Source organism: Chiloscyllium plagiosum, chromosome 21, assembly GCF_004010195.1.
Source record: "Chiloscyllium plagiosum isolate BGI_BamShark_2017 chromosome 21, ASM401019v2, whole genome shotgun sequence".
NCBI lineage: Eukaryota > Metazoa > Chordata > Chondrichthyes > Orectolobiformes > Hemiscylliidae > Chiloscyllium > Chiloscyllium plagiosum.
In genome coordinates this window covers 21,749,451-21,761,723 of record NC_057730.1, presented here as the reverse complement: position 1 = coordinate 21,761,723, position 12,273 = coordinate 21,749,451, and the positions used below count along the sequence as shown (strand labels likewise).

At 42.3% G+C, this 12,273-nt stretch overlaps 1 protein-coding gene across 1 annotated transcript in view; it reads right to left on the bottom strand.

Annotated features, from left to right (window-relative positions):
* Nucleotides 1–11,988, bottom strand: part of trap1 (TNF receptor-associated protein 1) — a 31,967-nt gene extending 19,979 nt beyond the window's left edge. The window contains exons 1-12 of the mRNA XM_043711480.1: nucleotides 11,845–11,988; nucleotides 11,101–11,265; nucleotides 8,182–8,264; nucleotides 7,875–8,015; nucleotides 7,134–7,205; nucleotides 6,095–6,255; nucleotides 5,506–5,615; nucleotides 4,724–4,797; nucleotides 4,248–4,403; nucleotides 2,524–2,644; nucleotides 1,849–1,918; nucleotides 1,036–1,183 (exon numbers count right to left, since the gene is read on the bottom strand). Of these exons, the coding sequence (XP_043567415.1) occupies nucleotides 1,036–1,183; nucleotides 1,849–1,918; nucleotides 2,524–2,644; nucleotides 4,248–4,403; nucleotides 4,724–4,797; nucleotides 5,506–5,615; nucleotides 6,095–6,255; nucleotides 7,134–7,205; nucleotides 7,875–8,015; nucleotides 8,182–8,264; nucleotides 11,101–11,265; nucleotides 11,845–11,947 (1,404 nt within the window). The 5' untranslated portion in view covers nucleotides 11,948–11,988. The remainder of the gene's footprint in view (nucleotides 1–1,035; nucleotides 1,184–1,848; nucleotides 1,919–2,523; nucleotides 2,645–4,247; nucleotides 4,404–4,723; nucleotides 4,798–5,505; nucleotides 5,616–6,094; nucleotides 6,256–7,133; nucleotides 7,206–7,874; nucleotides 8,016–8,181; nucleotides 8,265–11,100; nucleotides 11,266–11,844) is intronic.
* Nucleotides 11,989–12,273: the final 285 nt, after the last annotated feature.

Genomic DNA, 12,273 nt, shown 5'->3' with positions numbered 1-12,273 from the left:
GTGAAGGGTGGAAGGTGTAGGGGAGATGTCAGGGGTGGGTTCTTTACCCAGAGAGTGGTGGGGGCATGGAATGCGCTGCCTGTGGGAGTGGTAGAGTCAGAATCTTTGGTGACCTTTAAGCGGCAATTGGATAGGTACATGGATGGGTGCTTAAGCTAGGACAAATGTTCGGCACAACATCGTGGGCCGAAGGGCCTGTTCTGTGCTGTATTGTTCTATGTTCTATCAGTCCAGCCATCCCAGGAGTCAGTCTGGTAAATCTTTGCTGCATTCCCCCCATAACAGAACACTTTCCCTCAGATAAGGAGACTAAAACTGCACAGTACATTCTAGGCTGGTCTTACCAAGACCCTTGCAACAAGGCATCCCTGCTCCTGTTTTCAAATCCTCTTGCTAGGAAAGCTAAAATACCATTTGCCTTCTTCACTGCCTTCTGCACCTGCATGCTTACTTTTCAGTGAATGAAGTACAAGGGCACCTGGATCTCATTACATCTCTCTGTTTCCCAATTGGAGAACATTTGCCCACTCATAACTTGTCCCAACTCAGTACAGTACTTTGGTGAGAACACACTAGAAGCACAGTACATAGTTTTGGTTTCCATATTTAAATTTATATTGCATTGAAGGTCTAGAACTTACAATTAGAGGTAGAGGAGGTTGGGCCTGTTCTGCTTTGGAGTTTTGAAGAATGAAATGGGATATTGCTGAAACATACAAAATTTAAAAGGAGCTTGACAAAAGTAGATATTGGGAAGTTTTTCCCCTCTGGCTGATAAATGCACAGCACGATAAGGAGGTCAATCATATAAGATTGAGACAAGAAAAAAAAAAACTTCATTCAAAAGGTTTGGAATTCTTTGCCTCTGTGGGTTAAAATTGAAATACAAACTATCTGTACACAGACACGAGACTTCTACTCAAAGAAGGGTTGAAAAAGTTATTTAGAAAAAACACATTCCTGCAACACTGAAAACCAATCAGGGATTTCAGCCATTCCTAACTACCGATAAATCAAAATCCCAAGCCAGCAAACCTTCACGTCCTGCTCAGTAGTTGTCACAATCCCCTCACGTAAGAACAATCCATAATCCTCGTAAAACTTGATGAACTTCTCAGGCTCTTTTTTCCCCTGGTCCAGGAAGAATTTGATGAGTCGTTGCTGCAGAACATCCCGCAGCTTCCTGCAGACAGCAACAAAACTCTGAGTAACACATCAGCTCTGACTGGTATGGGGGTGCTGTGTGGCTGAATTGCTTCTTTCCGAGGTAAATTCATTAAACAAATCACAGAAGCCAAATTCTTCCGGTCTGACTTTCAGCCTATAACTGGTCAGCAGAGGGCAGCAATGTAAATTTCACAATTGTAATTTTTCATACAGCCTATGAAAGCTGACCTTTTTAACATTAAAGCCCCAAAATTTCAGAACAGCATATAATACCGGTGTTAAAATGTATATAGATGGCAATATTACAAACTGAATAATTGATATGATTTCTTTAGTATTACTGGCTTTTATGGTATTTCATAGAGAATATTGTTTTTGGATTTAGGCCCAAATCAAGCATGAGTGTCAACCCCTTGAAAATATTACTCATTAGAAATCGACCCTGTGACTTCTAGTGTAAAAATAATTTTTACATAAATATTTACATTTATGGAATAAAAGTTACCTGGAGTGACTGACAGGCTGGAATCTACTCAAGGACTTCAGAGATCAACCAATACACTGGAATTATTTCCTTCCAGAACAAAATAGCCTGCTTGATTCACAATCCATTCACTCCTTAAGTCACTAGCACTCATGCGGTTGAAGCATATACTGTACATATACACCAATCCTGCGTACCTGATGAGCATGCTCTCCTGCAGCAGCTCCCTGCTGAGGTTCAGTGGGATATCTTCACTGTCAACAATACCTACAAGCAGCACAGGAAAAGGTATGAAAAACATGTTTAGTAGTCCTGATTATCAGATTACTGTCTGGAATCAAACTTTAATCCCTATTGTGAGGCGCTGTAGACAATGCTATATAGTCACTGTAAAATACTTTGTACTTTTCATTTATTGGTTTTGGACCACAGGCTGTCATCTAGATTACTGAAAGGAATAAATGAGAAAGGGGAGGGGAAGCTGTTCAAAGTGGTATTGCTCAAAGATTAACAAAAGTTTCCACCCATGCTCAACATCCTGATACAGTAAAAGCCCAATGAGGGTGCTGGGCTGAAGGCAAGTCCTCGGAATGCCAGAGTTTATGCACCTGCACTTTGAAATGATTTGTCCCAGGGTATGAAAGTTCTAATACTTGCACTCCGAGATGCACACGTGAAGACTTGGCTTGCAATACTGGTGATCTAGTCTTATTGTGATAAAGGTTAATAACACAACGTTGGATTGAAGGATTAAGAGACAAGCTGACGTCAAGTAGGTAGCACTGTTGCTCTGACTGGGACATTCAATGAACAGTAGTTGAAACTCAGATGCGGGTAATAGGTCGACAAGGAGTGAAATGTGCAAAACTCACCACGTAGAAATCGGAGCCACTTGGGTAAGATTTCCGTGGCTTTAGTTTGAATCAACACTTTTCGGCTGTATAACGACACACTAGACCCCAACTCTCTGCTCACATCAAACATATTTGGCTTCTATGTAAACAGAAAAAAAATCTCAAAGTTTAGGGATTACAACACAACTCCCAGTCCTGGATACCATATCCCCCACCCCTGAACATTCTCTTCACCCTCAGCCCTGGACAATGTATTCCCCAATCCACTATCCCTTATCCCAGATACCATCCCCACACCTGGGGCCCTCATCCTACCTCATGCTTCCTGACACTCTTGACCCAAGTCTCCACATGCCTGATCTTCTCTTCCCCTTCACCTGCTGTTTCTCTTCCTCTACCACTGACCACGAATGAAACCCTCATCTCCACCCATGGACACTGCAGCTCCAATCTTCGATACCAACCCCAATCTTGTCAAGCTTCTTCATGCTAGCTTATTTGGCAGTCATTGAAATCTATTATGACAACAGTTCAATTTGTTTCTTTCGCCATAACTAACCTCATAATTCAGACAGCAGAGGGAAGGCTGCATTGTTGGAGGTGCATAAAATCCTATGTGGCAGAATTGGAAAAATAAGGAGGTGTTGCCCCCATTGTCCAAGGCAATATTTGTCCTCAGCCACTGCCATTAAATGGTATATGGTAATTAGAGGTAGTTGTCCTATACCACCGTAGTTGCATTCCAGCTAAACTTCGCTTGATAGAAATCACTTAATAGAAATAATGGGGCCTATGGGAAAAGTGGGGTTGGGGTAGACCAGCAAAAAATATCATTCCCGATCGCTAAAAAATCACCCAAAAATCTAACGCAAAGTATGGCACAGCCTGAATGAAGGTTGAAAGCATATTTATTAACAAAACAAAAGTAAATTCAACACAGTACATTTTTTAAATGTAAGAAAGCTGCTCTCTGTACAGTACCTCTCACAGAAAGCTGCTCTGTCGGCAGCTGACATTGCACATGCGCAGAATGTCACAGAGACTTTCGTGTGGACATCAGGGCATACACTGAACAACAAGAACATTAGCGCATGCGCAGAATGAAGCACACAAACTGATCCCCACTGGAATTGCACTATCGTTCTCCAAAATACCATTCCCTAATTCTTCAGTGCGATTTGGCTATAACGTCACTGTCGAAACGTGCATTGTACCAGAACTACCTGTACCACATTGCTGTCTGTGGGATTCTTGCTGGGTGCAAATTAGCAGTGTTTTCTACATTACAGCAGAAAGGGTTGCACTGACTGTAATGTGCTTTGGGGCATTTAAGTTTAAGGATGCTACATGCAGCATCATTTTTTTGCCTTATATATTGCCAACAGACTGAAAGATGCTGTAATAAATATGAGTTTTAGATAATTAACCAACTCTTTAACAGAACGATTCCAGACGTGGCATCTTTGCTGCACAGAAGAATAAATTTCTGCCCAGTTCAACAACAGTTTCTTCGCTACCATTATCAGACTGATGAATGGACTCTCTAACTACAAATAATGTCAATCTTGCTTTGCGCACCTCCAGTGCAGTGTAACCTGCATACCACGCTCTGTCTAAGCACCTCGTGTTTGCTATGATCTGCCCATACTGTGCACAAAACAAAGCTTTTCACTGTATTTAGGTACTCGTGACTACAATAAATCAAATCAAAGTTACGAGCTACCACAATCAACAACACTCACCATGTCTGGCACATAGAAGATGCTGCGAATGTTGAGTGGGGCATCGGTGCGATAATGGAGGATATACCGTGGTTTGTCATATGCCTTTGCAATATAGCGGTAGAATTCCTCATGCTGCCATTCGCTGATCTCTTTTGGATCCATCATCCACAGAGCCTTATTGGAAAACATTTCCTCAAATTAATCAACTAAGTAAATCCATTAGTCAGGCCAATCCTCCAGGAATAAATTTCATAAAGCGGAGGCCCCAAATTAACTACATCAATTACCCATTAGCTCCAACCCATTGGCCAATCTCTAACTCACCTCACTGGGGTTAATGCTTATAACCCAACGGTACTGCCAATTTTATAAATCAGTCTGGCATCCTCTCATCTGATTCAAAAACTAAGTCCGCTTCACAAAATCCTCCACTGCTCCATGCAGCACAGTCTGCTTTCTATTCAAATTAGGTAAAGTCCTTGTCATCAACTAACCTGCAGTGTATTCAATCGGTGCCCATTCAAGTAGATTGGAAAACTGACAAAGTTGCTGTATTTGTTCACCACATCTGGAATACAAACCAAGTGCAGAGTTATACTAGTTCATCAGTTCAATTACAGCTGTCATTATAACACAGGCAGGAACTTACTCAGCACTTTCCTGCCCCAATAATCACTAACAAATTCCCTCAACATTTACTTGATTATTCCACCCAGGCAAGTGCTACCTCTGACAGGATCACACTGGAATGCAATACCCTGTGACAGAGTATCATCAAAACTTAAGAGCATAGAAAGTCATTCAATTCTTGCAGCCTGCGTCTCTTTGAAAGAACTGCCATGTACAATCTCACATGCGTGTTTTTTAATCTACAATGTAAGTTTAACTTCCTCAGGAGCCTGTTCAAATCCATTTGCAAATTATTTATGGGTTTGGTTTCCACCACTTTTAAAGGCCATCATTCGAAATTCCAAAAACTCAAGATCCTCTACAAATTATTTTAAGTTGATGGTCTCCCATTATTAACATAACACAAAACCTCTCACCATTCTGAAAGTCTCTATTTGATCACCCCTTGTTTATCTCAAAGTTTAACCAGTTTGCATAAATTTAATCAAAGAACAATCACGTGCAAATTACCAGTGTGCTGTCAAGACAAAGTAACAAGAAGAAAGAAATGGCAACAAATAGTGCAGAAATTAAACCAAGTTGGATTCTGCAAATAGCAGCTTTGGTTTCAGTCCTTAACCTGCTACAATATTGTTCTAATTCTCACCTCTAACACGATCTTGATTTGCAAACTCTTTGCAATCTTTCTTTAAGTGAATGACAATCTTGGTTCCTGGCTTCACCCCAGTGGCTTCAGCAATTTCATACATTCCAGAGCTGGAGGTACAGATAGTAGTCCAGTCAGCAACACAGCATCACTATTAGCCAATAAAGTACTCCATTCACGCAGCTCCCCACTGAGTCCTCACAAAATTCTCCCACCTCTGCCCCCGCCCTCAAGCTTTCCCTTGCAGACTCATCCTATGCCCGAAATCACCATGTGGCCCTTACAGACAACCCAAGCCGTTCTTACAGCCCCGCACAGTCCTCACGCCAGAGCTTCTTTCCCACAAAATCTTTGCAGATACCCATTCTCCTCCGCCCCCAACATGACAAATCTTCGACTATGGGTATACCTACACCATATAATACAGTGGTCCACGGCAGCGGCGCGCCACCACATTAAGTTCAATTAGGAATGGACACATCCTGTGAATGAATTAATTTTATTTAGGCCCCCATTTTGTCAGGTTATTCTCAAGCTGAGGACAGCCCTTCCTACAAACTGTTGATGTGAGAGGGTGCAGTCTCCTCACCCATCAGAAGCCCATTTATATGCTGTGCTGCCATCCTCTGCTGCCTGTGTGTACACCTCCACTTTATCAGCCACCATGAACACAGAGTAGAATCCAACCCCAAACTGTCCAATGATCCCAGTGCCAGCCTCTGCTTGGTTCTGTAAAGCCTCCAGGAAAGCCTAACGTCAAGAATGAAAAGAGAATCTTTCAATTAAGGCAGCATTGGAGGAAGTGAGTTAAATACATTCAAAATTTCATACCTGGAATCAAACAAGCAAGGTGAGCAATCAGTTACAATATGTACAACTTACAGAATGATACAGCATAAAAGGAAACCCGTTGCGTCTGACTGTGCCAGTTCTTTGAAACAGCTAACCCAATTAGCCCCACTCCCTTGATCTTTCTCCATACACTTAAAAATTGCTCCTTCTCAATTAGTTATCTGTAGTTCCCTTACAAAGTTAATAACAAATTATTGCTCTTTTAAGCTGCTCATACCAGCTCATCACAAATCACTGAAGACGAAGTCTCACCTCCCCTTCTGCTCCTTTCAAATACACAACATGGTGCAAAATATATTCAATTCCAGTGAAAGTAAGTATCACAGATTGAAGAATTCACCATCAGTCCATCATTAGGCAGGTGACAAAATGACATTTAAAAGCTCAATCATGGCCTGAAAGGTCTCAGACTCAATATCTGTGCTCAGCTTACAGCTACTTTCAATAGAGGCAGAGGTGCTGCATTGCCTTTAATGTCGTGGGGTGGATGGCTGTGACTGAGGAAGCCCGGATGCCTACTCCTGGTCACTATCCTTTTCAAAACACAACAGTGAGGCATGACTAGGCCAGAGAGTGAACACCCATGAAAAGCCAACACAGCCCATGAGGCTTGCAACCCTCTGTTAGTTATGATTGCAGGAATCAGCCCAGAATGATCACTACCAATACTGGGTAGCACAGAAACAACAGGTGAATACATTGGAGCAGAGGTAGAGGAGATGAGCGAAGGCTTCAGAAAGAGAAAATGAAATTTACAAATTCTAGAATTTTCCAACCTTGGATCCAGAACGTGCAATGGTTCCAAGGTTCTCAATTAGTTCCTCCTTGGTCATCCCAATGCCAGTGTCCTGAGAGGGGAAAAAATACAATAACAGCATGTTAAAAACCAAGGGTTCAGGGCCAGAATTGCTAATCTCAGCTTTAGTCTGTATTAGGAACTGTGTTATACAAAAGTCCATCTGGAAAGACAGGATGCTCTAGTGCTATTCCTAATCAGACGAAAAGTTTCTCCATATTGACACTGTTCAACCTTTTCAATTTCTAAACACTTCAATTAGATGACTCCTCAACTTTCTAAAAAGAAACTGGCACAGACCAAGTTTATATGATTGGCCTGATAATTTAATCCTTTCAGCCCTGGTATAAAACTGATGAATCTTTGCAGATTCACTCTCCAGGACTAACATCACATTAAATATGAACAGAAAATATTCAATGTGTTCAGAAGGTCTCGCAGCGCCTACAGAGAGAGAAACAGAGTCAATGTTTTCAGAAAATATCATTCATTAGAACCAGCTGTCAGAACTGAAACCCTATGTTTCTCTCTTCACAGATACTGCCAAACTTATTGAATATTCTCAGCAATTTTTATTTCTAAAGTTAGATTTCCAGAAGCCACAATAATTTCGTTTTTGTATTAATATATTTCTCAAGAATGGGACACCAGATGGGATCTTACCAAGACGCTGTACAACTTGAGCATTACAAAAGTAAGAGAATACAGTGACTGTCCTTACCTGGATGGTTAGGGTACCTTTCTCTGTATCACTCTGGAGATGAATTTCCAGTGGTGTCTGGTTCTGGGCATTGTTCATCAGTTTATGACGTAGCTTTTCAAGGGCATCACTTCCATTAGATATCAGCTCACGAATAAATACCTACATGAAATTAGGGGAGAGTAATCAGATAAAGAAGGAATTATGCAGAGGAAATTCTCTGAGATCCAGAACAATCTAAAATTACGTAATCAAATTAGTCAGGTACTGATTTTTATTAATATCTTTTAGAAATCTGAGGGGAAAAGTGAGATTTTTCATTTCTTACCTCCTTTTCAGAGTACAAGGAGCGGGCAACAATATCCAGAAGCTTCTTTGTTTCTGCTTGAAACTCATATTTGGAAGAACCACCTGTGGGGGGGGGGGGAAGGAAAAAGGATAATGCTCAAGAGATCCAGGAGCAAATGGATTACAAGCAAAAAGACGTGAGAAGCTGATTTGCTCTCCTTAGAGCAGAGAAGTTTAGGGGAGATTTAACAGAGATGTTTAAAACGAAGAAGAGTTTTAAGAGTTGTTGTTACTTTAACGAGATTATAACTGGAGGACACAAAATTTGTCTGATTTAAGATCATTGATAAAGAACCTGGGGCAGGGAAAATAAAAAGGATTTTAAATGCAATGAGTTACAATTATTACAGTAACGTTGTTGTTTCCGTTAATTACAATAACTGGATGGAACTGCTTGAAAGGGCAGTGGAAATAGACTAAATAGCAATATTGAGATGGATTTTTTTTTTCTTCTATAATAGGACGTAGGCATCACTGACAAAGCCACCTTTATTTCCCTTCCCATTTGGCCTTAAGGTGGTGAAGATTATTCACCTGCTTGAAAAGTTGTAACCCATCTGGTACAGGAACTCCTACAGTGCTGCTGGGAAGAGAATCCCACGTCAGGGTGAAATGGGACTTTGAGAAGAACTTGTTGTTATTTGTGATCGTCTGCCCTTGTCCTTCCAAGAGGTACAGGTACAAGTTGGAGGTGGGTTGCTGCAGTACAACTTATAGATGGGACACATTACTGCCACTATGTGCCAGTGAGAGGAAGTGAATTTTAAATTGGTGGATGAGATGCCAATCAAATGGGCACCTTTGTCAAGCTTCTTGAGTGCTGCTGGAGATGCACTCATCCCAGCAAATGACGAGTATTCAATCACACTCATTTGTACCTTGTGGTTGATGGGCAGGTGGTGTGTAATTCATCGCAGAATTCCCAGCCTCAGACTTGCTTTTAAGTCACAACTACAGTTCAACTTCTGCTCAATGGATATTGATATTGGAGAATTTAATGAGCGTAATTTCATTTAATACCCATGAGAAACTGTTCAGAATAGCTCTAATTGAAAATGATCATTGCCTGTTGTAAATGTTACTTGCCACTTACCCAAAGTCAGAACTAAGTCTGGCTGCACAATGCCACATACTCCTTCAATGTCTGAGGAGTTGCGAATGATGAACATTATGCAACCATCAAAGAACATCCCACTTCTGACAGTATGAGGAAGGTCATTTAGAGTCATAGAGATGTACAGCATGGAAATACACCCTTCAGTCCAACTCGTCCATGCTGACCAGATATCCCAAATCAATCTAGTCTCACCCGCCAGCACCCAGCCCATAACCCTCCAAACCTTTCCTATTCATATACGCACCCAGATGCCTTTTAAATGTTGCAATTGTACTAGCCTCCACTACTTCCTCTGGTAACACATTCCATATATACACACCCTCTGCTTGAAAAAATTGCCCCTCAGGTCTCTTTTATATCTTTCCCCTCTCACCCTAAACCTATGGCCGCCAGTTCTGGACTCTCCCACGCCAGGGAAGAGACTCTGTCTATTTATCCTATCCATGCCCCTCATGATTTTATAAACCTCTATAAGGTCACCCCTCAGCCTCCAACACTACAGGAAAACAGCCCCAGGCTATTCAACTTCTCCCTATAGCTCAAATCCTTCAACCCTGGCAACATCCTTGTAAATCCTTTCAAGTTTCACAATATCCTTCCGATAGGAGGGAGACCAGAATTGCATGCAATATCCCAATGTCTTGTACAGCTACAACATGACCTCCCAACCCCTTTACTCAATACTCTGACCAACAAAGGAAAGCATACTAAACGCCTTCTTCACTATCCTATCTACCTGCAACTCCACTTTCCTTTGGGAAGGAAACTGCCATCTTTACCGGGTCTGGCCTACATGTGACTCCAGACCCTCAGCAATTTGGTTGACTATTAACTGCCCTCTGAACAATAAATGCTGCCTAGCCAGCAACACCCTCAACCCATGAGTGACTGAAGGAAAAAACAACCCTCTTCCAATTGGCAGAAGATACAAGTTTGAAAAAGATGTACCGACAGATTCAAGAACAGCTTCTTCCTGGCTGTTATCAGACTTGTTAACGTACATTACAATCAATCTTTCTCTGCACCTTCCCTCTAGCTGTGATACTATATTCTGTGCTCTGTCCTGTTATTCTGATGGACTCAGGTCAAGTACGTTTTGTCTGGTTAGCACACCAAACAGTACTTTTCACTGTATCTCGGTACACGTGACAATAACAGATCAAACTAACACCTTTAATTTCAGGCTTTTATTGAATTCAAATTTATCTGCTGTGGTGGGATTCAAATCCAGGTCCCCAGAACATAAGAGTGACACAGGACGGAAACAGACCCTTCAGTCCAACCAGTCTGCGCAACCATAATCCCAAACCGAACTAGTCCCACCTGCCCGCTCTTGGACCACATCCCTCCAAACCCCCTCCAATCATATACCCATCAAATGTCTTCCAAACACTGCAATTGCACTCACATCCACCATCTCCTCAGGAAGCCCATTCCACACACAATGTGTAAAAAAAAGTTGCTCCTCTCATCTTTTTAAATCTCTCACCTTAAAAATGTGTCCCCAGTCTTGAAACATTGAAAAGCAATTGAAGATGATCGGATACTACACTGAAGAACTCTTGCACCAATGCAATGAAATGATTAATAATTGACTTACTTAGATACTTACTTTAGAGGATAAAGGTTTACAGGGCTATGGGGAATGTGACTAATCGGTAGCACAACCAAAAAAACAGCAATGTGCCAAATAGCCTCCATTTCACTGTATTACTGTGAAATTACTTCATAAACTAAAAAGGCAAGCTGATATATTTTGTAATTCTGAGGTGCCCTACGTACCTTTCACATTCTCAGAGTCAGTGATGATATTATGCAGTGTCTCTTCTTCCGGACTCTGTGCTGTCTGTGTGGTATAAAGGCGCCAGCAGAGGGAACTGCTGGGGACAATAGTGCACTGATTGCGATTCAAAAAGACAGAATATTGGAGCTTGGAAATTTCACTCTCTACAATAATAACAAACAACGCAATGTTAACAAATAACGAATGTGCGTTCACAGAATAATTTCAATTAAATTCCTCTCTTACTTAAAGAACAATTCTGAGTTCCCCTCCCTTCAAGTCTGTATGCTCAGCTCCTCAGTCAAAATGCAACAAGGTTCAAGATGAATGATGTTTACTGTTAATCCTGATCATCCCATTCAATCTGTTAAAAATACACAAAGCTCAATTCAAATAATTAATGTTGTCAATGTCATTCTATCTCTATTCCCCTTTCCCCCTATTGCTCCCTGCAGCCCTCTCCGCATCTTCTCCCATATCCAAGCCCAGTGCCACCACCATCTCCAAGCCATGATTTTGATTTATCACTCCCTGTATCACAGGGCTCCCCTATGCTGCGGTACTCTCACTACCCCCACCTCCTATGCACTTGCACACTCTCTCACCATATCCAGCCCGATGTCCCCTCAGCAATGCCCAATCCTACCATGCTTCCTCACTCTCCCCTCCCCCGAACTCGGGGCGGCCTCCTCCTCCTCCTCCTCCTCCTCCCATCCCCTGGGGCGGCCCTCTGGTCCCCTCACCCCTGGCGCTGCTCCCCGCTCTCCTCCGGCCGTTGCTCTGGAGCCGGGCTCGAGGCAGCGCGCGGAGGACGGAAAAACCTCGCGCTCCGCGGATCAACGCCATGACCGTCGCGCAGATGACCTCAGAGGGACAGGGTCCTCTTTCGGATGTCGAGGGCCAAGAGCTGTTCCGTTCAAACGCCTGATTGGAAGTGGGGACTAAATTAAAATATATTCTGGATCAGTGGTGCTGGAAGAGCACAGCAATTCAGGCAGCATCCGAGGACAGGCAAAATCGACGTTTCGGGCAAAAGCCCTTCATCAGGAATATAGTCATGATTTGGAGATGCCGGTGTTGGACTGGGGTATACAGAGTTAAAAATCACACAACACCAGGTTATAGTTCCATAGGTTTAATTGGAAGCACACTAGCTTTTAGAGCGACGCTCC